At 41.9% G+C, this 24,143-nt stretch overlaps 3 protein-coding genes and 1 non-coding gene across 6 annotated transcripts; 1 reads left to right on the top strand and 3 right to left on the bottom strand.

The window, feature by feature from the left end:
• The first annotated feature begins 83 nt into the window (after positions 1-83).
• On the top strand, positions 84-6,447 carry LOC117852950 (C2 and GRAM domain-containing protein At1g03370). Of its 2 annotated transcripts, XM_034735267.2 has the most exons (10): positions 84-942; positions 1,313-2,674; positions 2,917-3,099; positions 3,241-3,512; positions 3,592-3,708; positions 3,955-4,214; positions 4,783-4,948; positions 5,027-5,299; positions 5,487-5,679; positions 6,043-6,447. In XM_034735267.2, exons 1-10 carry the CDS (start codon positions 519-521, stop codon positions 6,051-6,053), a joined length of 3,261 nt encoding a protein of 1,086 aa, XP_034591158.1. In that variant the 5' UTR covers positions 84-518; the 3' UTR covers positions 6,054-6,447. The 2 variants fall into 2 exon arrangements, with proteins under 2 accessions (XP_034591158.1, XP_072149369.1); XM_072293268.1 differs by lacking the exons at positions 4,783-4,948; positions 5,027-5,299; positions 5,487-5,679; positions 6,043-6,447 and having other exon boundaries at positions 3,955-4,218.
• A 2,417-nt stretch (positions 6,448-8,864) lies between these two features.
• On the bottom strand, positions 8,865-8,945 carry TRNAL-AAG (transfer RNA leucine (anticodon AAG)). Its single transcript has one exon. It is a non-coding gene; the product is annotated as a tRNA-Leu (tRNA).
• Positions 8,946-9,161: 216 nt separating this feature from the next.
• Positions 9,162-17,687, bottom strand: LOC117852949 (uncharacterized). Of its 2 annotated transcripts, XM_034735266.2 has the most exons (16): positions 17,270-17,687; positions 16,044-16,642; positions 15,497-15,683; positions 14,655-15,412; positions 14,476-14,547; positions 13,073-13,144; positions 12,932-12,966; positions 12,759-12,846; positions 12,541-12,669; positions 11,931-12,122; positions 11,754-11,833; positions 10,847-10,919; positions 10,677-10,778; positions 10,293-10,404; positions 9,769-9,853; positions 9,162-9,688 (listed from the first exon to the last, which is right to left on the bottom strand). In XM_034735266.2, exons 1-16 carry the CDS (start codon positions 17,580-17,582, stop codon positions 9,508-9,510), a joined length of 3,078 nt encoding a protein of 1,025 aa, XP_034591157.1. In that variant the 5' UTR covers positions 17,583-17,687; the 3' UTR covers positions 9,162-9,507. The 2 variants fall into 2 exon arrangements, with proteins under 2 accessions (XP_034591157.1, XP_034591156.1); XM_034735265.2 differs by having other exon boundaries at positions 14,655-15,683.
• Positions 17,688-18,024: 337 nt separating this feature from the next.
• On the bottom strand, positions 18,025-23,432 carry LOC117852951 (110 kDa U5 small nuclear ribonucleoprotein component CLO). Its single transcript, XM_034735270.2, has 10 exons — positions 22,595-23,432; positions 21,460-21,528; positions 20,183-21,376; positions 19,985-20,083; positions 19,705-19,863; positions 19,406-19,491; positions 19,118-19,316; positions 18,901-19,011; positions 18,604-18,810; positions 18,025-18,484 (listed from the first exon to the last, which is right to left on the bottom strand). The coding sequence occupies exons 1-10, from the start codon at positions 23,360-23,362 to the stop codon at positions 18,389-18,391; spliced, it is 2,988 nt and encodes a 995-aa protein (XP_034591161.1). The 5' UTR covers positions 23,363-23,432; the 3' UTR covers positions 18,025-18,388.
• Between the last annotated feature and the right edge of the window lie 711 nt (positions 23,433-24,143).

Raw genomic sequence — 24,143 nt, 5'->3', positions numbered from 1 at the left:
CGTGACCGAGTCATGACACGTGGGACCCACTTGCCAGTGGCGTAAGGCGTTTGATTGGAACCTGGTTCCTCGTCCATGTCTATATTTTTTTTTTCTGAAAGAATGTCCATGTCTATATTTGGGAAGCTGAACCTGAAGCAGCCCATGCGGCACGGAGCCCACTGCTCCCAGCGCTCCATCCCATCACGCCCATCCGACGGCCAGCGAGCCATACATCCTCACGCGCACGAATCTTGGCGCCATAGCAACGGCCCAGAACAAAACTGTCGAGCGCCCGGCCGCGGGGAAACTCCCTCCTCTCCCGCTCCCACCACCAATTTCCCAAGCCAGCCAGAAAACCACCGGCCGGAAAAAAAAAATCGCGTTCCTTGATCCGTTCCGCCTCCAAGGAAATCTCGTTTTCTCGCCTCGATTCCATCGGATTTTCTCGTGAAAGAAGAAATCTTCGCAAATCACATTGACAAACAAAAGGCGGAGTCCGCTTTGATGGTCGCCGCCGCCGCCGCCGTGATCTTGCCATGACGAAGCCGGCGAGGAGCGCGTCGACGTTGTCGGAGGCGGCGGCGGCGGAGAGCGCGCGGCGGGTGACGCCGATGAAGCTGCTGGTGCGCGTGGTGGAGGCGCGGGGCCTCCCCGCCGTGCACCTCAACGGCTCCAGCGACCCCTTCGTCAAGCTCAAGCTGGGCAAGCGCCGCGCCAAGACGGCCGTCGTCAAGCGCAGCCTCGCCCCCGCCTGGGACGAGGAGTTCAGCTTCCTCGTCGGCGACGTCGCCGAGGAGCTCGTCGTCTCCGTGCTCAACGAGGACAAGTACTTCAGCAACGACATGCTGGGCCTCGTCCGGGTCCCGCTCTCGCAGGTCATGGAGACCGACGACCTCTCCCTCGGCACCCAGTGGTACCAGCTCCAGCCCAAGAGCAAGAAGTCCAAGAAGAAAAACCGCGGTATCATCGCAGTTGCGCGGTTTCTCCAACCTGCTTCTTTTGCTCCTCCATTCATTTTTCACCGCACATGCAACACAACTTGATGTTTGTTACAAAAGAAAAGGAGAATGCGATTTTATGAATAGTTTTTCGGATGTCATTGAATTTTCTTGCAGAATGGTAACTGAATATATTTGTATGAGCAATAATCATGGGCATGATGCATGAAAAATTCCAGGAATGTAGTACACAAGAAACAATCGTAGCAATCTGTAAATGTTTTATGTAGAAATGCTTTTACACATTCTTGACATTGGATTATGCTTTTATAGAACTTTCACCGTCTCGATTTAGTATCAGTCTGTGATCATGTTTTTCTGTTCCATTGCAGGAGAGGTTTGCCTACACATATCATTGTCCACAAGAACCCACGTATCTGACGAATCGCAGTGTGTTCCTCATCCTGCTTCAGATGACTTAGCATCCAGCTCAGAAAGTCCCAGTGAGCACAAAGCTGCAACACTATCAACAACAAGTAGCTACATTGACCTATCAGCCGTTTCCAGCATCGACCGAGCATCTCATAGCAGTTTCGAACGATTGCCAGACAGCATACCGGAGCTACCAGCCCGGAGCAGCACGGAACAAGCAGCCCCTGAACCTGGACCAGCTGCGGATAATGATGCAACTGCAAACCCATCATCAGTGGTGGAGGTCTTGTCCCGCTATTTCTTTGGGAAACCTGTCGATGCTCCTGTGCATTCGACTACATCAGAAACTGACTCAGTCGATCAGTTCCAAGAGCCAAAGGTGAGCTCATCAGAAGATCATGAAAACCCTGAGAAGGGCACAGCATCCGAGTCAAGCCTTGATGAGCTACTGAAGATCATGGAGTCAAAAGATGAAGGCAGTGAAATGCCAGCAAACTTGCCTGGTGGTGTACTGGTTGACGAATCTTATGTCACTGCACCAACCAACTTGAATTCCCTCTTGTTTTCGCCAAATTCAGATTTCTGGCCAGCAGTAGCAGAGCTTCAAGGAACAAGTGGGTTTCATATCGAGCCATGGAAACTTGAGAGTAATGAGAGTTGCGTGCAAAGAACATTATCTTACACAAAAGCTGCAAGCAAGTTGGTGAAAGCATGTAAAGCCACAGAAGAGCAGAAGTACTTAAAGGCAGCCAGAAATTCTTTCGCAGTGTTCTCTGTTGTTAGCACTCCTGATGTTCCCTGCGGAAATTGTTTCAAGATAGAGATACTGTACTGTATTACACCAGGCCCCCAGCTATCTTCTGAAGAGCAAACATCACATCTGACTGTAAGCTGGAGGGTAAATTTTGTTCAGAGCACAATGATAAAAGGAATGATTGAGAGTGGTGCAAAACAAGGCATGACCGAAGGTTATGCGCAGTTTTCTGAAGTACTGTCCCAGAAGCTTAAGGTAGTTGAGCTTGATGATCCTAATTCAAACAAAGAAAAGATTTTGGCTTCATTACATGCACAAAAGGAAACAGGCTGGAGGTTGATTGTCCGCTTTCTCGGGAACTTTACATTCATATTCTCTGTTGTCATAGCACTATATGTTATAGCTCACCTTCATTTATCCAAGCCCGATGTGATGCATGGGCTTGAGTATTTTGGTCTTGACCTTCCAGATTCAATTGGGGAGGTTGTAGTTTGTGCAGTTTTGATTCTTCAGGGACAGAACATTGTCAGAGTAATACGGCGCTTCTTAAGTGCATGGAAACAAAGAGGTAACCATCTCAATTCAGTATCATTCCCTACTATGAAGTCCTTGTACACAAGAATCTTTATGAATAAGTTGATTAGCTATTTGTATTGAGACGGCGCGTTGTTGTGAAAAGAGCGAATACACTGTTCTGAAAAGGATGTTAAGCTTACGGTCCCCACATAGCCACTTCTGTTCTACATATTTGTTTCGAGCTTTTCTGTAGTTTCACTTGGGCTAACATATTGACTCTGTTTCCTGTATTAGGTAGTGATCATGGGGTCAAAGCTCATGGCGATGGCTGGTTGCTTACTGTTGCGCTTATTGAAGGCACTGGTATAACAGCTGCTGGTTCATCTGACCTATTTGATCTCTATGTTGTTTTTACATGCAATACAAAGAGGAAAACAAGCTCAATTAAATTTCAAACATCAGATCCAAAATGGAATGGTTAGTTACTTTCCCCTTCCCTTGTATTTCTTTGTTCTGTTCTGGATGGTGGATAGTTGGAATTCAATTTGTCTAGAACAGCAGCCGTACCTGAACCGATATTTTTCCGCCTACTGACTCATTTAATATTTACCTTTCTAGAGGTATTCGAATTTGACGCTATGGATGATCCTCCATCAAGGATGGATATCGCTATTTATGATTCAAGTGGACTGTGTATCATTGGTCACACAGAAGTGAACTTTCTGAAAAACAATTTATCAGATTTAACTGACATATGGCTTCCTCTCGATGGAAAGTGTGATCAAGCAAGTAGCCCTAAATTGCATTTGAGAATATTTTTGAACAATTCGAGGGGGACTGAAGTTGTCATGAATTACCTAGCGAAAATGGGGAAAGAAGTTGGTAAGAAGGTAAGGAATTGAGCAGTTTTTGTGTGAGATGGTCATTGGTCTATTCAGTTATTACAGTGACGTAGCACATATTATGCAGATAAATTTGCGGTCAGCCCAAACAAACGCAGCATTCCGGAAGCTATTTGCCCTCCCTCCAGAAGAGTTCCTTATCGACGATTTCACCTGCCATCTAAAACGGAAGATGCCACTTCAGGTTGTTATGGTTTTCTTGTTATTTGTATTTTATCTGAATGGAAGTAAGGAACCTCCAAGTTTCCCAACTCCCAAGTGGTTTCTTATGTGTAGAGTGTTTTATTGAATCTTGAGATAGACTGTACTATTGCGAATAAGTGCTATAGTTTTGAACTGGTTGATGCTTCATTGGATTTTTTTTCCAATTGCTATTTCCCATTTGTTGAGGCCAATATTTTTTTAAAAAAATAAAATGATATTTTTTCAGGGGCGCCTCTTTTTCTCTCCAAGAATAATTGGATTTTATTCAAACATATTTGGACACAAAACCAAGTTTTTCTTTTTGTGGGAAGACGTTGATGACATCCAGGTTATCCCTGCTACACTGTCAATTGGTAGTCCGTCATTGATGATGATCCTCCGAAAGGATAGAGGTTTAGAAGCAAAACATGGTGCCAAGGGAACAGATCATCATGGAAGACTCAAGTTCCATTTCCAATCCTTTGTTTCGTTCAATGATGCTTACAGGTAGCTTCCATTTGTTCTCTTTCTAAATTCTTCTACTATTCAATCTTGCCTAAAGATATACTCCCTCTGTATCCTTTGAATTGTCGCTGGCAGTTCAACAGAAAACAACTCAAAATATTTGATGTTGTAGTTCACGTCATACATGCCCTCCCATTTTTACCCCTGGCTCCACCACCTGCTCCCATGAGCCTCCGCTGCTAGCCTGCTACCGTCCCCTGCTCCGCTTAGCCTCTGCTGCCTGCTCCCATGCAGCACCCATCGGCAAAAGGGTAAACTCATTTCTTCCTTAATTTTCACAAACCTGTCGGAAGCAAAATATAAAACGATACGGAGGGAGTATTTTAAAAATGACAAGTTTATGTTCATGGATTACTGTTGAATGTTGAAACCTAACTACCTCGTATTCTAAATATTCTTTGTACTAATCATATAGGCTTTTAATCTGAATTACTGTTTCTCCACTAGCGTAGGCTCATAATCTGAATTACTGTTTTCCATAGCACACTTATCAAACTAGTCTGCTACTTCTCTAGTGAATAAATCACATCAATAAGCCTAAACCTCACAGAATAATTACGGCGATATGGAAAATGCGAGCACTTGGTCCAGAACAGAAGGGGGAGGTGATTGAAAAAGATGAACCGAAAGAACTCCAGCCTGAAGAAGGCGGATCCTTGTTCACCAATGCAGATGTCAAAATGTCTGAAATATTGTCGTCAGTTCTTTCTGTTGACGTGAGTGTAACTTTTACCTACAAATGGTGCTTAAAAACACACAATCTGGAGCTTTCCTGTAAACATCTGCATTTGCAGGTTGAGTCCTTGATGGAGATGTTTTCAGGAGGTCCCCTGGAACACAAAGTGATGCAAAAGGCCGGTTGTATAGACTACTCTGCAACAGAATGGGAACTTGTGGGCTGCAATATACGACAGCGGCAAACAAGCTACAAATTCGACAAAAATCTGTCTCGCTACGGTGGTGAAGCAACCACCACTCAGCAGAAGTATACCCTGGTGAACCGAGTTGGCTGGGCCGTTGAAGAGGTGATGACCCTCCAAGGTGTACTACTTGGAGACTACTTCAATGTAAGATTCTGCTTCTCCATGCATCATATATTATAGTTTCTTTAGGAGCTTTTCTTTCTTTCACTTAAAATATGATTTCTTTAGAGTTTCTGACTCTTCAAATTGAAAAATACCTTAGCTATCAGTATTAGTTTCCTCCCAATGTTTTCTTACTGAACTGGCACCTGAAATCATGGCGACTATGCAGCTCCAGCTGAAGTACCTTATGACGGATGTACCGTCGAAACCAAACACCTGCAGCGTGCAGGTTTTGTTGGGGATTGCATGGTTAAAGAGCACCAAGCAACAGAAGAAGGTCACGAAGAATATCATTTCCAATTCCTCAAATAGATTGAAGGAACTCTTTGCTGAAGTAGAGAAGGAGCTTACATCCAGAAACGGTAGCCTTCTTAATGCAGCAACTAGTCCCAGTACAGCTTAAATGCTATCAATAATATCAGATAAAAAATATTGCAAAATTCACATCAAAGCAAGTTCAGGGAGTATCCTAAATTTTAACTAAGACGCAGGAAAGCATTGATGTATGACGCAAACATAATCATATGATTACATTGCCTTGCAACTCAATTATTATTGGTAACAATGACTTGCCAGATAGAAACTAAATGAAAATGAACTTGGTTTAAACTCTGCACTAGTGTTAGAATAAATCAACCTTATTTTATTGATCTCTGAAATAATTATGTTCCTTTAATCTTTTGCATGAATAGTATTGATTTGTTCCTTTGGACAACAACTTTCAGGTGCAAGCTAACATCTGTACACACCATAAGTAGATTGAACATTCCATCAACCAAATATGTATGAAGAACCCAACAGAGTTGAGGGATCCTTGTGATCTCTTCCTGTTCACAGTGTCACCTGCTTCAGTGTTCTTCCATTACCTGTAGATTCTTACATAGATGGGTGCTGTAAGTGCTTCGATGTAAATAGATTGTTTCAGGAACGCTTCATAGAAAGTGGTGCAGAGTTGTAAGCCCAGCAGACATATACTACACGCATGGTATAGTTAAATGAAGCTAATTTTCATTATGGATGTCTCATATAAAACAGGAAAAGCAGGAAGCATGTAAAGATCATTTGGAGTATACTTTTCCCTTTCTTTCTGTTCAATTTCCCCGATTCCTTCCCTATGTTCCAGTTCACAGGAAATATGGGTTTTGGAGAAAAATGCATGAGTTTTGAATGAATATGTTGTCATGGACTTCATAAAGAAATTTGACACATGACATTTTTCAGCTCAGTTACGGTTTGAAGGGCTGCCATAGTTTCTTAGAAAAATATTTCACTAATGTAAGAATGTACCAAAACCAATCCACTTTTGTGACTCATAAGCCATAGCCTCTTTGGTTCTTGCTCTTGCTTCAGTAATTAATCAACAAAGCTTCTAGCATATTTTTTTTCAAAAATGGATCTAGTATTTAATTCAAGAAGTTAAAAAGTTATTTCATGAATTTTTATAGTATTTTTCAGTCCAAAAGTAATACTTGGGAATTTTCATATAAATTTGTCATAAAACACATAGTTCCAAGAAAGTATTTGAAATAGGAAGGGCCTATTTTTCTTGAAAGTGCCTCATGGACATGAAAAAGGCATTTATGTTTAAATTGCAGTTTTTTTTCAAAATAATGCATAAAATGTAGTTAGTTACTTGGTTTGAACTCTCCCATATAGTTCTTGCGAGTTCTCAACACTTACACAAGTGTTATAGGATGTGTTCCTTTTTGAGAACAAACTGTGGGGTATGTCACTTACTGAAGAACACACAAACACACTGTGCAGTGTAGTAACAGGCATGTGATTGCTAACGTTAATGCATAATTTTGCGTCAGCATTTACTCCATGTTGAAAACAACTGTGGAGTTTATTCGTGTTTTTTTGGATTCATCATGTCAATATAGTTGTCCATAAAGACAAATTTCTTCTTTTTTTTTGCATATTTCAAAGGTTTTCCTGTTAGGATACATCTATATGTGTACTACTAGCCGCTGGTGCAGAATGAAGAAGAAATTGTAGGTTATTATTCATCCTATTCCGATCCAAGAATTCAATGTGTTCCCATTTTTTTGGCTATGGTACAGCCAAACAACCTTGAAGACATTATCATTTGTTTCTAATTTCTATGTGATCCATGACCACTTTTGTTCTCTCATTCTTGTGTTCTCTGTTATTCTTCTCCAAATAGCGCATGGAAGGTTGCGATTTGCGAACTTCAAAATTGGCTTTACCACACCGCACCCTTTCGTTCTCGGCCAAATTATGAATTCAGCAAGTTGAAAATAAATCCAAGTCACACATTTTCCACAACACACTAATTTTTCGGTCTGAACATGTTAGCTGCTTTGCAGAGCCCAAATATAAACTGACCCCAAAATAGTGGCTCCAGTTCATCTTCAGCAGCTGGCCCTGGTCATGCACATGCATGGATATCTGATCCACAAGAATTGTGCACGATAAAAATAGTCGTTTTAACCTTTAAATAGTCTTATGCATTGATAAATCACTCTCTTTAATCCCCCTCGATCTCCATTTCGTTACTACTACAACAACCTATATCTCGTAGAGATAATTTAGTAGACCTAGTAGGTTAACTCCATACATAATTGCTTGATTGATTTCGACATATGCGGGTAAATTTTACGTGCCTCTTCTTTCTCTTATTTTCTTTTGCCTTCAATTTGCTTCGATGTAAACTGTTTGTTGTATTTTAGTTTGCACTTGTTCTTGGCTTTTTGATCGGATTTGTTTCCAAAGGAATCGGTCGATCAAGATCGTCGCCGCTCGCGTGTTGGATCGGCCATGGGGGATCATCACCTGCAGCTGCACAGGCCGGCGTCGATCGAGAAGATCCCGGTGCCGGACAAGAAGAAGTCCCTGCTCCACGTCGGCGCGCCGTCGCCGGGCGGGCACCAGCAGCACGGCGGCGGCGGCGCCTCCTGGCACGAGGCGCCCGCCGTGAGCGTCATCACCACGCCGCGGACGGCGGCCGCCGCGAAGCAGCAGCAGAACACCCTGCCGGGGACGGGGAGCCCCCGCGCGTGCCTCTGCTCGCCGACCGTGCACGCGGGCTCGTTCCGGTGCAGGCTCCACCGCGGCATCGGCGGCGGTGGCGGCTCCGTGGGCTCCGGCCTCCACGAGATGAGCAAGAAGCCCGGCGGCGTATGACGACGCGGGCGCGGGTGACGACGAGGTCGCGCCGCAAAAATTGCTAAGAAATTAAACCCGTCTTCAAGCATGGCCAGCTATTTTAGTTTGCCTCTTCATCCACATTTTTTTTTCCGTTGCATACAGGGGGAATGGGGAGACAAAAAAAAAATGCTTCTGTGCCCCTTTCCTTGTAACGACTTTGCGCGCGCACGTGTTAATTTCGTCAGCTTACTATACGTGTATGCTATGGGTATGTTTAAAAAAATTGAGTGCACCCGTGCATGCTCTTGGGGATTTCAGAACAAGTACTGCGAAAATTTGATCAAAACAGATTAATCTTTCTGTGTGGGTCAGCACTGTTGAAGAAATTAAGCCTAAATTACCACCCGTTGAAAAAGGGAGGAAAAAAAGAATCAACTGTTGAGAGTGGGATTTGAACCCACGCCCTTTCGGACCAGAACCTTAATCTGGCGCCTTAGACCAACTCGGCCATCTCAACCGTTGTGTTAAGGAAAGCTAGTGTTTTCTAAATAACGGAACATCTACTTTTCAGCTGGCGGCCAGTAGTTAGCGTTTCGGTTAACCGAAATATGGACGCAAAAGGTTACCAACTCCTTAGAGCTGCTTCAATTCAATGGGTCGATGACAGTTCCAATTGCCCGCAATTTTTCAACTGGCCAACCAACAATTCGCATTTCACTTCACCAAAAGTAGATACGCAAAGGAAACCATGTTTACAATAAATGTAGACAGGCTATCAACTCTTTAGTGCTGCTTCAATACAATGGCAATTACAAGGATTTGCAGTGACCAAAACCACTTGGTTAAAGGTGCCATTCCACCTGCAGCAACAAACCCACTCGTTGTTCATGAAGGTTTGTCAGATTCTAGCTATATTTACAGTCATACAGTGCTTGACACTTGCAGGTCAACAGAAGGGTTGATTTATGGATCCGAACAGCTATTAACAACGCACACTTACTTACGGAAAGCTGATGACGCTACTGTCTACACATCCGGATAATGTCTACTTTCCTACATGCTGTACTCCAGTGATCAGGTCAACCTGGCAAGGAATGAATCAGCCGAGATACCCTCCGGCACAGCCGTAGTATCACCGTGCGACCAGGTTGCAGGTTCCTTATAGAAGTCATGGTCTCGTCTATGCTTGCCTGTGCTAGTGTTGTCTGCCCTTCGCAAACCTTGATCGGCAGCTCAGATGGCTCAGAAGGGTAGACAGAGCTGTCCCAAATCAAACAAGGTTTAGCAATAAGTAGACAGCATAGCAATGTAGAAAGAAGGTTTAGTCATACTGGACGAACCGGTTCAAGTCTGTCATGTCGATGGTAAAAGCAAACTTCTTGCCGCTCTTGAAGCTCATGAAGCATGCACGGAGGCCAAGTTGACCTAACACATAAAACAGCGCAAACAATATAGTGGCTATTTAGTTCCTGGTTAGGATACATAGTGTACTGCAGCTACACAAAACTTGATCTACAATTGATGCCATATTTATGCTTCTTAGATAAACATCAGTGCACTTAATATAAAGCCAGCTTGGGTGTTGGAGCTCTCCTAAACTCACAATTTAAAGCACAGAACTATGTTTTACTAATATCGGTAATATGCCTTCTTCAATATTATCACTAAAACATGCTACATATTGCTATGAGTGATATACTAACAAACGAAAATTTATGCATTGCATCCCATTGTCACAGTTATGGATGTGAACCTAACATTCCATGAATGATATACTATGTTAACAAACAATTCAATATCACTGCTTTATGACAAAATCACACCAGTACTTGAAGATAAAAGGTAGAAGAGATAGAGAGCACACATGTCTGGGACTCCAACACAAAAGCAGCTGAAGTAAGATTTAGTAACTCCATTTTAGCTAACTTGATTTCTTCTAAAACATCAATAAGATTGCCCAGAAGCAAACTTGTTTCCTGCAAAAATAAATAAATAATGCATGTTAGTAAACAGGACCTTTATACGCCTTTGAACACAACAGCCATTTCAAAAAATTTAGTATAACTATGCTCAAACAGATACAGCTAATTACTGATGTGGCAAAACATGTGATAAAGGGGTGATGTCCGCATATGTTCACTTCATAGAAGGAAGGTGTAGGTAATGTCATTTGATAAGAATAAGCATTCTAAAAGTGAACAGCTAGAATTCCTGCACATAGAAATTCTAAATTCAAAGATAAACTCACCATCGTCATCTGCTGCAAGGATTGTAAATCATGAACTCTTTGGTTCTCCTCAGCTTTGAAAAGAAAATTGAATGCCATAGAGGCATCCAAATTTGGGAATATCTGACCAAGAGTAAAGTGTCATGAAATTGATTGCATACAGAAGAATGAAAACAGTTTGATCATCTCACCTGTCCTATTTTGGTTCCATTCAGTGAATTATTCACAAATATGCTAGACATATCACTCATGTTTAAGATGATCCTGTCAAAAGAATGGTAGGAAACAAAATAAGGCACTTCAAATGATGAAACAAAATATATTTATTTATTGCCATGCTACAATGATTTACAGAAGCTAAGACAATTGCAGCAGGCTTTACCAGCCAGGAGCGCAGTACCATAGTTTGACTTATAAATCAGGGGGAGAAAAAAGATAAAGAGACAGGAGAACAGGGACTTTATTTGGCTGCTAAAGAGTTTTGGCCCATAACAATCTTTTTTGCATATTATTGCATAGAGTATTCTTTCAAAAACAGTGGGCATAAATGGTTGCAACTTGTCAGGTCCAAGCAAGTTCACCAGAATCAAAGGGAATCACCTAGATTTATGTTGGAAAAGGTCCATTTTACTACTCCGAATAATCCACTTTATCCACTTGACCCCCTGAACAAAATTTCAGCTCAATTCTCCCCTAAACAATTATAACTGGTCCAATCTACCCATAAGATTATCTTTTTTCCTCTCCATGAATAAGTTGAGTTTAAGTTCAAGTTTTGTGGGACAATAGAGGACATGATATCCTTGATAGAAAAATACTTCAAGCATTTTTCATCATTATTTTCATGCAATTTTGGATCTCCAGGGTTAGGTTAGTATAAAATGCTCCAAAACTATGAATGTAACCATGAAAATCCTTTATTTTTTAAAACAAAAGGTATGATGTCCTCTATCATTTCACAAAATTAGAACCTAAAACATATGGAGAAACAAAAAAAAATACAGATTTCTATCAGAAACTTGCAACTGAGTCTGAGACAGTTTAAACCAAGAACCAATGACGTAGCAATAACAATGCTAAAGTACGCAGAATGATTACCTTTGGAACAATAAATTGTGATAGTTGAGGATGAGATCACGCTTATTGTCCCTTTTAACTATGCCAGTCAGCTCGCAGAGCTGAATAAACAAAACAAAAAATTGTAAGCGGGGGGTGGGGGTGCTGCAGATAGAGAAGTATGCACAGTAGATTTAACACTAAGTCATAAACCAGTACCCCTGCTTGCTGGTGGATGAAGTGACACTGATTTCTCATCTTCAACTGCTCCTCAGCACGCCTCATAACACTTTCACAACTAACGTCACCTTCAATATTGCGAAAACATTCAAGGGAATTCCTTAAGTTCTCCACCTTCTGTTGAATATTGTTGAGTTCAAGCCGCTTCTCAGTCAAAATAGCAAGCTCTTCCTGGGTAAACACAAGAAGTATAAATCACTGGGACAAAGAGAATTTTGTATGAGCGTGAACAAGTTTCTGCATAAATTTCACAACCATGCAGATTTCTCTACTTTAGTTTACCAGATGCAAGAATAGGTGACAGTATAAGCAACGTAATATTACCCAGGATAAAGGATAAAGACGAATGAGAGCAATGGAAAAGGATGGTTGTAACAACATACATAATAGAAGCTATCGAAGCAGTAGTAACCACAAGAAGAATGACTACTCAAAGTCCAGACTTAATAGATCAACACCATGGCACCCAAAAGTCATTTACATGATTGGGGTGCAGATCCATTGCTTAGTTGTCTGCACTCTTATAGTTGGCTTAGATACAGGCTTGACAGCTAAAACTAACAAGGCAATTAAATCATTAAATCATTACCTGTCCATCACTGGCATTGATAGAAGTTGCTGCAGGAAGACAAGCATCCTTCATTTGTGCAGCACCCAATATCTTAGATTTCAGAATGCAGCACTCTTGAATTCCATCTTGATATAGCTGAGCCTTATTCTGAACCAAAATGGAAAAAAAGGAGTAAGTTAGCATCTGACTGCAACTTACAGGCCATAAGGTCTTTAAAAAAGATGAAGAAATCCTACTCGGAGTTTAGCTAGCTTCATATTATTTATTTGTAGCTTTGCCTTTGCATAGAAAAGCTTCTCATGGAGAGATCTTGCCTCCTCTAATCTGGGGAAGCACGTAGAGTTATAAACTAGATTATATCTCCAAGCAGCCAGCAACAAATGAAATGCATATGTTAATCAATAGGTACCTCTTTTGCTTAGCACTACAGCAATCTTTGATCCTCTGGGTACAAAGAACAAACATGTCACCTAGATAAGTGGAAAAAATAATCCCAATAGGCAATAGGAAACATGTTGCTAAAATTAAAAGATAAAAGATGAGAGCATACCACAGCAGTAGAAAGCCTTTTATATTTTCTAGCCATATGAACCTCATCCAGCTTATCGCTTAGCGCATCAAGCTTCATTCAAAAGAAAAACAGACAGATAACAACATTAAGTATGACAACTGAATGTCATAAAAATTTAAACGGAACACCTTTTTTTCTCGAAAACGCTGAAGAGCTGCATTTCATTTCATTAAGAAGAGTAATAGAACACCTTGACTGCTAATTAGCTTGTCCTAGATGTCATATATTTAAAAACATAGGGAGTATATGTGATATGCCATATGAAAAATTAATTTTCTGGACAGAAATTCACTGAACAAATCTAGAGAACTAAAGATTCTGAATATCAGTTGGAACCTCTATCAATTGTTTCAGATAGGCTCAAAACATCAGACTAGTCTCCACGACCACAAGTGTGAAAGATTGCCAGTTGGAACCTCTATCAATTGTTTCAGATAGGCTCAAAACATCAGACTAGTCTCCACGACCACAAGTGTGAAAGATTGCCAGTATGTTTTAGGGTCAGAAATATGGAGCTTCAGGATAGATGTGTTTGGAAATAAATCGAACAATTTTCCAAGGGATAGAATCATCTAATTAAAGAAGAAACCATGATGTATTATTCACAAGATAATGCCACTTCGTGTATTGCCTAAAAGATTCCCAGATATCAAGTTTATGATTCACGTCGTTTACTATTACAAGCGTTTTACATCCTCGAGACAAGAAAAAAGAAAAGAAAAAAGGCAAGAAAACATTGGTGAAGTAGACATCATGAAAACAATGGTGAAGTAGACATCATGAATCCTCCAAGACACTAAAAATTGGTACAAAGATATTATTCTTTATATAGCAACAATTATGTAGTCTAAATCATCGAAAACTATGTTTTTTGGAGCATATTTGTCAAAGCTACATAACTTTTTGGAGCATATTTATAGCCAAACCACACTTTTTAGCTAACATGGTTAGTTATATGACAATTCGCATTTCAGTCATATGGTGCGGTTAGTTTGTGAGCTGCACCTGTCTTACATGTCAGCCCAGGATGTCAGTTCACGTCCAAAGTAATGCTGTTGGTTAGAAAGCACAGTTCACAGTAATATGGACACATTTGTGTGGTTTTGGATACAAGTTAAGCACAAAACTATTTTTATGATAATTCTGGGCACAGTTGTAGTTCACTGAAATTTACTCTTTATTAAGTTCATCTAGAAAACAAGTTTACAATTCAGCTGACACAATACGATGCTAGCTAGAGGCAATACAGCAGGTCAATGTATTGCAAACCCTTCAATAGGACAACTGTTGAAATACATTTTTCAAAATCAGCCATGCAGAGTAAAAGATTTTTTCTAACAAAAAATTTATGTTACTTTACTACAGTGAGGGGGAAAGTATACCTGTTGTAAATTAAGCTTACTTATTGATGCCAACAAAACTTGCTCTGTTGCATCAGAGATGGTACGTAGTATCTGTACAAAAGAGAAAAGTCCTGATTTTTTAAAGAATCTAATCACTTCAACAATCAAAAACTTTGTGTAGTACTTAAAGTTTGGATATATAAACTTGTCACTTTTACCTTGTTCCAATCAACATTAACTAACTGCCCTTTATCATGAGCATCATTCTGTTTTCCTTCAATTCTAGGAGAAGATTGAGATACACAAGAAAGCTCTTTTCTTGATTTTCTAGGGCTTCTTGCTGCCTCAGCTATTTCCTCAGGACACTCTTGCACGGCATGACCATTTTCTTTAACAGTTTTCTTTCTTCCAGCACCATCTAAATCGAGGAGGGGATTGCATTCATGACTAGGTTGGCTATCCAAAGTAAGGACACGACATGAAGTCTCCTGAACCTTAGTGGCTTCATTTAGCACCTGTGTTGGAGTGCCTAGGATAAAAGACTCACTAGTTTTCTTCAGTTGTCGTCGTGGAACAGAATTAGAAGAAACAGATAAGTTGGAATCATGATCTTCAGGATTTCTGAACATGTCATTTTCTTGATGACTAAGTTCATTCTTTTCGACCAATGGTAACCGGGAAGCTGCAGGTGATTCTTGAAGCCTGGTCTTCAATGCATTCTTCAGGGTAGAAATTCTATTGCCATGTTCAGCAAACTCGCTAACCAAAGAATAAGCCTCCTGGTTTGCCACTTTACCATTGGATAGAGGAGTAGCACTGAAGAGTTTCTGCCTTTTCAAGCGTAGGGAGGATATAGAGCCTTGTGGAACTTGCAATTGCTGATCTACAGTTCTCGGAGTATGTAGAATGGTTTCTCTATCCATCACTTCATTTTGCTGGTGCAGCTGCTCAGCATCCATCAGCAAAATGGCAAGAGCTGCACTTGATAATTGGGAAGCATCAGTAACGTTATTTGTTCCAGGTGATTGATCCAACAGATTGGGTTCTGAGTCAACATTACACATAGAGGAAGCACTTGCAGTGCAATTTGATCCAGATGGTTGATCTTTCAACAAGGATTGATCTAACAGATGGGATTGCATGTCAACGTTATTCACGAAGGATTTACATGCTGGAGAAAGCTTTGCAGGAGGTTCTACGGTATTATCAACACCAGGGTCAATAACCATGGGGTCATGGTTTCCGTTCTGCAAAATAGTTAAATTACAATACACAGATAAGCACCAAAGCAATGGATGCACATAAATCAAAATAACCAATGGTACTAAATCTATGGGAAACAAGAATAAGTAAAACACAGTCAGAGACATAAGCTGGCAAATTCAACAGTGAGTGAGACAACTGTGCTTGACTACAACTATGAAGGATATTAGTCTCTCCTATTCCAAATACGAGTTTCCCTAGTATCCATATGCCAGCCAAACTTTATGCTGGAACATCAATATATCAGAAAGTGTTTCGGTGCTCCAGTTACTTACAAGTTCTACTGTATAACTAAAAGGTATTAAAGAAGTTCAATACCAAATTTAAAGGATCAAATATCGAACCTGTGAATTCTCATGACCATCAGTTATCATTTCACTATCTTCTTGAATTTGATATGTGCTGTTTGAAACTGGATTACTCATGGAAATGTGCTCCGCGATAGTATTAACAGTGCCCAGCTCATCAGAAGATATAACATTGTCATTGCATAAGTTTTCTTCCCTATTTTCTTCCTCAGATGAAGGCAAGGTTAAAACAGAATCAGGAGTTACATCAGCAATGCCAGCTTTAGGAGACTCTGTTTGCTGGCCCACTTTTACCTTCTGTATCATACTGCTCAGTGTGGGTGATAGCTTGCCATAATTGTAACTTCTGGGGTTAACATTCAACAAACTCATGTCAGTCTGACCACTACTCAATGTTTTTCCAGGATCAGATACAGTCAGTTCCTTCAGGGGTCCCTTAGATTCAGTATTAGGTGTCATTAGACTGGCAGCTGAGTTGGCTGTACAGTCATCTGGTGGAGCAATATTGCGAAAATGCATAGAGAACGTCCTGGAATCCATAGTTATATCATGGTTATCATCCTCTGACATTCCAGAATCAGATGGTCTTCCTGTTTGAATAAAGCTTGTTGATACAGGTCCAAAGAAGTTATCATCTGTCCATAGGAATGGGCATAGTGAGATTACAAGAAGCTTTTCAACAAGTAATATGACATCTTGGTTAGCATAAAACTAAAAGAATGAAGGTTTGCACACCCACACTAGATGCATGGATACATAAAAGCAAGACACCCCATGTCATATAGTGATGTTTAACTTATAACTTCTAAATAGAGAAGCGAGTACCGGCATCTTCAATCCATTAACAATGCTTGGTTTTCGTGATCTTAATGAGCAAGCACTACAAGAATGTCTGCTGACCTAATATATTGTGCAATAAACACACTCATTTTTAGATCCCTATCTGCATCTATACTCGCAATTCAGCACTAAGCGCAGCAAATTTGCCAACATTAAGCAACAAGGTATGTCACATCTGACAGACTGACACTAAACATTTGAATCCGAAACTGAAAGATTAAGGAACCTCCAAGCAGCGAAGCTTAACATAATTGAATTGACAAATGCAGCAATCTGAGCATCAGAAGTTTCAAATAACGAACCTAATTGCCCATCAACTATGGAAGCCAACAATGTGGGGTACACGGTCATAAGTCGTAACAAAATCAAACGTGCCAGTTAACAGAGCTTTTCATTTCGAAACAAAGGAAGGAGGGTTTCACCATCAGCGGAGGCGATGGATCCGGCGGCGCTGCCGGGGGATGATGACTCCATGTCCGGCAGGAAGATGACCGGGAACTCCTCCGTGTCGTCCCCATCGCCCCGCTCCGCCGAGGACTTCCCAGGGGACGGGGACGCGGAGCCGGGCTCGCGCTCCTCGGGGGGCGTCTCGAAGTCCTCGTCGCGGTAGAACACGTGCACCGCGGTGGTGTCCGCGAAGCTCACGCGGCGGGAGCGCCTCCGCGCAAACTTGTCGTCCTCCGTCCCCGGCGACAAGATGATGCCGCTGCCACCCCCGCTTCCGCCGACGTCCATGGTGACGAGACTTGCGAATTGGGATTGAGAATGAGAGTTAGGGTTTGGCGTTCGAAAATTTTTGGGGAAGATGGCGAGCGACGAGTGACGAGTGACGCGGAGTTTTGGAGGGAATTTTTTTTCGGTCTTTTTATCTAAAGGGGCCGTTGGATGACACGGTGGGCCGGTTGTCTTTAAGTGGGCTGAGAAGTCGGGGGCCGTCCGCTGATTTAAATGGGCTGATATCTGAAGATTTTTATTTCCTTCACCTTTTAGGAGCTTGGAGCCCATGATGCGTCGATGACAACCATGAACAATCTTTACGCCTTTACGCAAGGACACATCATACACGAGTTACATACCTTCAGCCAGAAAAATACAGATAAAATACAAGATAATACTTTCAGACGTTTCCCTTGTACATTTGTAAAAACGGAGCAGGAAAAGAAACGAGGCAAGCCAGTAAAAATCTCACTTCAGCTCTACATCCCCAAAAATGCCATTGCTACAGTGAAATCTCGCAGTGTCGCGCTAGTTAGATGATGTAGATGCTACAGAAATCGTACATACAATGATCGGTAGATGGTACCCAATCCTATAATGATAATTCCCTACATGATATCCTGGAATCAGAATCTGCAATCCAGGGGGCAACAGGCCCGGGCAAATGACAGCATATGGTGGTGCGATTGGAACTTCCGAAGAGAGTAGGGTGGTTCTAGCTTCCCATCTGCAACTAGTGTAAGTAACAAAAAGCCAAGGACCCATTTGCGTCTTCTCAAGAGTGACAACTTTGTCAAGCAAGCACATCCCATCATGCTCTGGAACTACATCTGAATATGGAGATCGGCAGCCTGTTGAGCCAGCTCGTGCATCATGGCCTCATCAAAGAATTTGCTGATGCTCACATCCTCACTCATCCCCTAGAAATATGATGGAGCATACAGTTAAATGCCACGCTTAGTCTAACGCTAATTAGGATCTTACTGTATGATAAAAGCTGAGTAAGTTGTAAGTTCATCAAGACAGCTATATCCCTTACCTTCCTTCGCCTGGTCTTTACCATAAACTCACGGGCAAGGTGCTGTATAGGTGCTGGTTCCAGAGGGCGAAGGACAATACTCTTATCTAAAGGATCACCAGGAACAATAGCCCAGTGATCGAATACAGACACACAAAATGCTTGCCCCTGTGTGTGGTATCTGAGATCTGTCTCAAATCCAAAAGACTCTATAACAGGTAAAAATGCCTGTAAACCAAGAAACATACCATCAGTAAGAATCACACAGGTTTTCCAGAGGGCACATAAATGTTGAATGGAGATCATTGTGTCCCTTACCTTGACAATGTATATAGGAGTTCCTGGCTTGGGTACATCAGCTGTTACATGACCACGTCGCCTGGATAGCACCGTGTAAATAGCAGAGACACAGTCAATTGGTGTTTGGATCTGCCATGAGCACACATAAGATCGTCAGACATGGCAGCAAACTAAAATATAGTCAAGCAGCAAAAGAGAAACCAAACAGGATCAAAATTTGTGCACAGTGACTAACCTCAACATAATACACAGGTTCCATAAGGCGAGGATTAGCCATAAGGAATGCAGAATAGACAACACGACGTGCTGTGGGAATTATCTGACCACCACCACGGTGCAATGGTTCTGGAGCAATGTTTGCATGTAAGATCTTGAATTTCACATTCCTAATTGGTTCATCACACAAAGGACCTTCTCTAGCACCCCACTGGAACCTATGTGGTTGGTAAATTAACTGGTTAATATAGATAGTGGATATGATTCAGATTGGACTCCGAGTTAACTGAAGAGTGCAGAGCCCTACCCTTGAACAATAGAATCTTTGATCGCATTGAGCAAGTTCTTGTCCACCTCAACTGAAAGTGTGTCATCCAGAAGAATGTTAGGACCCTGCATGCCAAGTAAGATGTATTAAGTACATGGAAATAGAACTACTGCAAATACAGTGTTAATCAAATCAATGTCAACTGCAAATGAGCGCTAAGATTGCTTGTGGGTCAGCAGGGTGATGGGTTCATGAAACTCCAGAAACAGGTGAAAAGAATCAAGAAATCAAAGGTTGGAAGATAGCACCAGATCAGTCAGCATTTTATGGCAACTTACCTGCTTGTCAGGTCCAAAAGCCCATATCGACCTTGCTGCAAGTACATCCCACTGGTAGCGCTGGCGAAAAAAGTCAGTGATTTCTTTCTGTCTTGAATCAAGGTTAACAAGGCCATTCTCAATATCTTCTGCCAAGCCCTTCTCTAGTGGTTCAGCAACCTGAATTTCATGCCACAAAGACAAAAGGTTCAATAACATCCCTTGTGCTTACATTGTCAAATAAGGATCCACACAGGAATGTTAAAAGCAAATACAAAGAATCCATTCAAGAAAAGCTTACCATGGTAATTTTGTTCCTCTTGTTAGGTGTTTCAGCAAAACATTTCATTGAAGAAGTATCAACAACTGTTTCACAAAATGTAACAACAGGATCTGCTACCTGAATGCCAACAAGGCAACAAATCAAATCAATTTGGTCCACCCAAAACAATTAATTTGGTTCACCCACAAAAAAAGGAAAAATGTGCATCATACATACCTTCACTTCAACCTCCGAATAAAGCTCTCTGAGGTCCTTCATTATAGAATCCAGATATAGCTCACCAGTCCCCAGTATAGTGTGCTCTCCAGACTCTTCTACCTTAGTAATAGCAAGAGGATAGCTCTTGCTGATTTTACGAAGACCTTCCACCATCTTAGGAAGCTCACTTGGGTTAAGAGGCTCAGCAGCTATTTTTACAACAGGCAAGGTGTTGAAACGCAGAGGTCTAAATATGTACACATCTTCATCAATGTTCATGGGACATATTGTAGCAGTTTTCATGATTGATGTATCTACGCCTTCAATAAGAACCCAAGAACCAGCAGGTGCTTTACTAATTGCAACACGGTACCGTGCCTGATAAACCCACAATTTGGTCACCTCTTTGACAGTCATATCCTCTTCATCATCTGGAGAATAGCCTTCTCCAAGGACCCTCACTGTCTGTCCTGTCTGTATTGTGCCACTATAAACTCGTCCAAATGCATCAAAGACGCTGCAATCAGATTTAGGATATAATTTTGTTACATTAACCATAAGGTGTCCATTGGGATCACATTTTTTCATAGCATCAACAATAGACGAATCCTGTGGGCCAGTGTATATGTGGTCTATCTTCCTTGCAGCAGCATCCTTCACAGAGGGGATATGTTTCACTAACATATCGGTAAAACCAGTTGCGGTGCCAAAAATTGAGCGGCAAGCTAACCTCAGCAAAGGCCTAACATTCAGCTTGTAAGCTGCATTGCTCAGAGTGACGCCCAATTCAGCAAGCTTTGATTCAACATTCCCCTTTTGCTCACCGACAACCAGACTATAAATTTTGTACAGAGGCTCTAGGATAAACTCAACAAATGATCTATTAGCTCCTTCCTTTGGCGGCTTCTTTTTGAAGGTTCTTGAGTCAGGGTGAAAATACACGTCTCCCCATAGGCGAGATGCAAATTTCTCATGGTCAAATTGAATCCCATGAATCTTTAAATAAAGATGGGCAAAAGATTGTAAGGTAAAAGACCAGCCAGCAGCACCACTTGCAAAACATACGTTTCCAGCGGCAGGATCCACCAACTGAGTGCCACCTACTGTAGTAGAACACGACGAGATAAGATCATTAATTGCCTCCAGAGTATGTCGCAATTTGAAATATGCATCATTGGGGGGCAGCTTTAGCTCTGTTATCAATCTGTCAACCTGTAATAGCACACAGTAAGCATAAACTTCAATTTCAACTTGCTACTGGAGCATAATAGAAAAACGGGGCAGCAAAAACTTACCTTGTTAATCACAACAACAATGGGAAGCCTTTCTTGGATTGCATGACGAATTGCCCTCTCAGTATTAACCTAATCACCAATAGAGAGATAAATAAATAACATAATACTTTACATTTCCATATAAGTAAGAAAAGAAAATATACTCTAGCATGTATATAAAATGACAGTACACAAAATTTCATTCTAAAATGCTCTTACGTCTTTTAATTTCTAAAACAACCCCTTGTAATCACATCTCATGTCCTCAGCATAAACATGAGCAGTACAAGCTACTTACGTTACCAAAGTCACAAAACTTGCAATTTGCTTTACAATAAAATCATTGATTTGTGTTATCTGGGTACTTCAGATTTTCAGTGAACATTATGGACATGTAGCTACTCTACTTCTGCCAATGGCCGAAAACGTTTAAAGACTCATTTGCAATAGGTTAACACCATGCTCCTAGGTTGATCATTACAAATAAAGAACATGACCTTCAACATAATCCAAGAGATGTGAACATGTAATATGCATACATGCTCAGTGCATCAGAATCCTCAGATACACGTCATCCTACACCCAAACTAAACCCAACTTATCATATAGATCCCAATTTCACCTCTGCCTGAACTGAGTCCATATCAAATTATCAGTAGAGAACGCGTACATCTCACAGGTGAAGCTGTTTGTAAGCCTCATGAAGCATTACTACACTGTTACAAAGCACACAATACTCAGAGAAATTTGGCAAGCAAAGTATTAACATTACCAATCTGACTCAAAACCATAAACACAAACACTAAATTAGTATATTTGCCCGTAGCCAAGTCCCATATTTTAGTATTTTCAGCAGTGACACCCGGTTCTCATTTAGAATGCATGGGTGAGACATTTAGAATGATACACTTCACTCCCTTCCACTAGAAATGGAGGGTGGAGCACCTCAAATTGGACGGAGATACGGTTGGATGGTGAATGTAGTCTTGGCGAATTTTTGTTTCAAGGAATTAGGTTGACCAAATTGTATCCCATATACAGATTAAATGCATCTCCTCATGATCCTAACATTTTCTCTAAGTGTGACTAGCAATTTTCAGCATAATACATCACGATAGCAAAAACACAGCTACGAAGCAAAGGATCAGGACATTACCATTACTCCCTCAGCAGCATCAACAACAAGCACAGCCCCATCAGCAAGCCGCAGTGCCGCAGTCATCTCATCGGAGAAGTTGACATGCCCCGGAGTGTCCATGATATTGCACAGGTATGACTTGCCATTTCCCCCCTCGAGCACGAGAGACATGGGCACAGCCTTGATGGAGACCTGCCGCTCCTGCTCGTCCACCCTGGTATCGGTGAACCTCACGTGGCGCTCCCCCTCGGAGTCGAAGGTGTCCACTTCGTGCGTCTGCTCCACGAGCATGTCCATGAACACCGTCTTCCCGTGCTGGAGGTGTCCGACGAGGGCGACGTTGCGCACCAGCGCGGGGTTCCCCGCGAGCCCCAGGAGGAAGTCGGTGGACGCGTAGGTGGACGTGGCCGCGGCGCGGGTCCCGACCTCGAACTTCACGACGCGGGGCGGCGCGACGATGGGCTGCTCCAGCGGCTGCTCGTCCTCGTCCATGACGAGCGCCTCCACGCCCGGCCCGTACACCTCCTCGGCGGTGGGGTAGTACTTCTTGTCCTCGGCGAGCACCACGGCCTGCTGCGACGGGTCGCCGTCCTCGTCGTCGTCGACGTCCATGAGCGCGGCCGGGCGGGAGGGGGATCCCGAAGGGGAGCGCGCGGCGGGGGACGGCGAGCGGGACGCGGAGGGGGATGGGGATGCGCCGCCGGCGTCGGAGTCATCGTCGGCGTCGGAGTCGGCGAGCTCCGGGCCGATGTAGTTGCCGAACTCGTCGTAGAGGCTGTCGTCCATCGCGGCGGCGGCTAGGGTTTTGCTCGACGGCGGAGCGGGGCGAGAGGTTTGGGATTTGGGAGGGAAGTGCGGAGAGAACAGCAGGCTTTGAGAAAGTGAAATCACGAGTTATCGCGATATTTCGTGGGAATTTGATATTTTTTCCATTTGGATTTGATAACTGAGGGCGTCTTTGGCTCCAGGCTAAAGTTTGGTCCTGTCATATCGGATATTTAGATACTAATTAGAAGTATTAAATATAGTTTAATTATAAAACTAATTACATAGATGGAGTCTAATTCATGAGACGAATCTATTAAGCCTAATTAATCCATGATTTGATAATGTGATGCTACAGTAACCATTTGCTAATGATGAATTAATTAGGCTTAATAGATTCGTCTTGCGAATTAGCCTAGGGGTTCTACAATTAGTTTTATAATTAGTTCATGTTTAGTCCTCCTAATTAGCATCCGAACATCCGATGTGATAAGACTAAACTTTAGCCCCTAGTATCAAACACCTTCTGAATCTAATGCTGCCACAGAACAGGGGTGACGTGGCGAACTGAGCTAGTAGAAATTGAGTCTCGCATTTTCTTAATTTTAAGGGGTGTTAGCTTCTTTAGTCCGGACTAAAGTTCCTGTCACATCGAATGTTTAGATACTAATTAGGAGTATTAAATAAGACTAATTACAAAACTAATTACACAGATGGAAGCTAATTTGCGAGATGAATCTATTAAGCCTAATTAGTTCATGATTTGACAATGTGATGCTACAGTAACACGTGCTAATCATGA

Source organism: Setaria viridis, chromosome 4 (genome assembly GCF_005286985.2).
Source record: "Setaria viridis chromosome 4, Setaria_viridis_v4.0, whole genome shotgun sequence".
In the NCBI taxonomy this organism is placed as follows: Eukaryota; Viridiplantae; Streptophyta; class Magnoliopsida; order Poales; family Poaceae; genus Setaria; species Setaria viridis.
The sequence above is the reverse complement of the archived record's forward strand: the minus strand, read 5'-3'. Positions and strand labels throughout refer to the sequence as shown.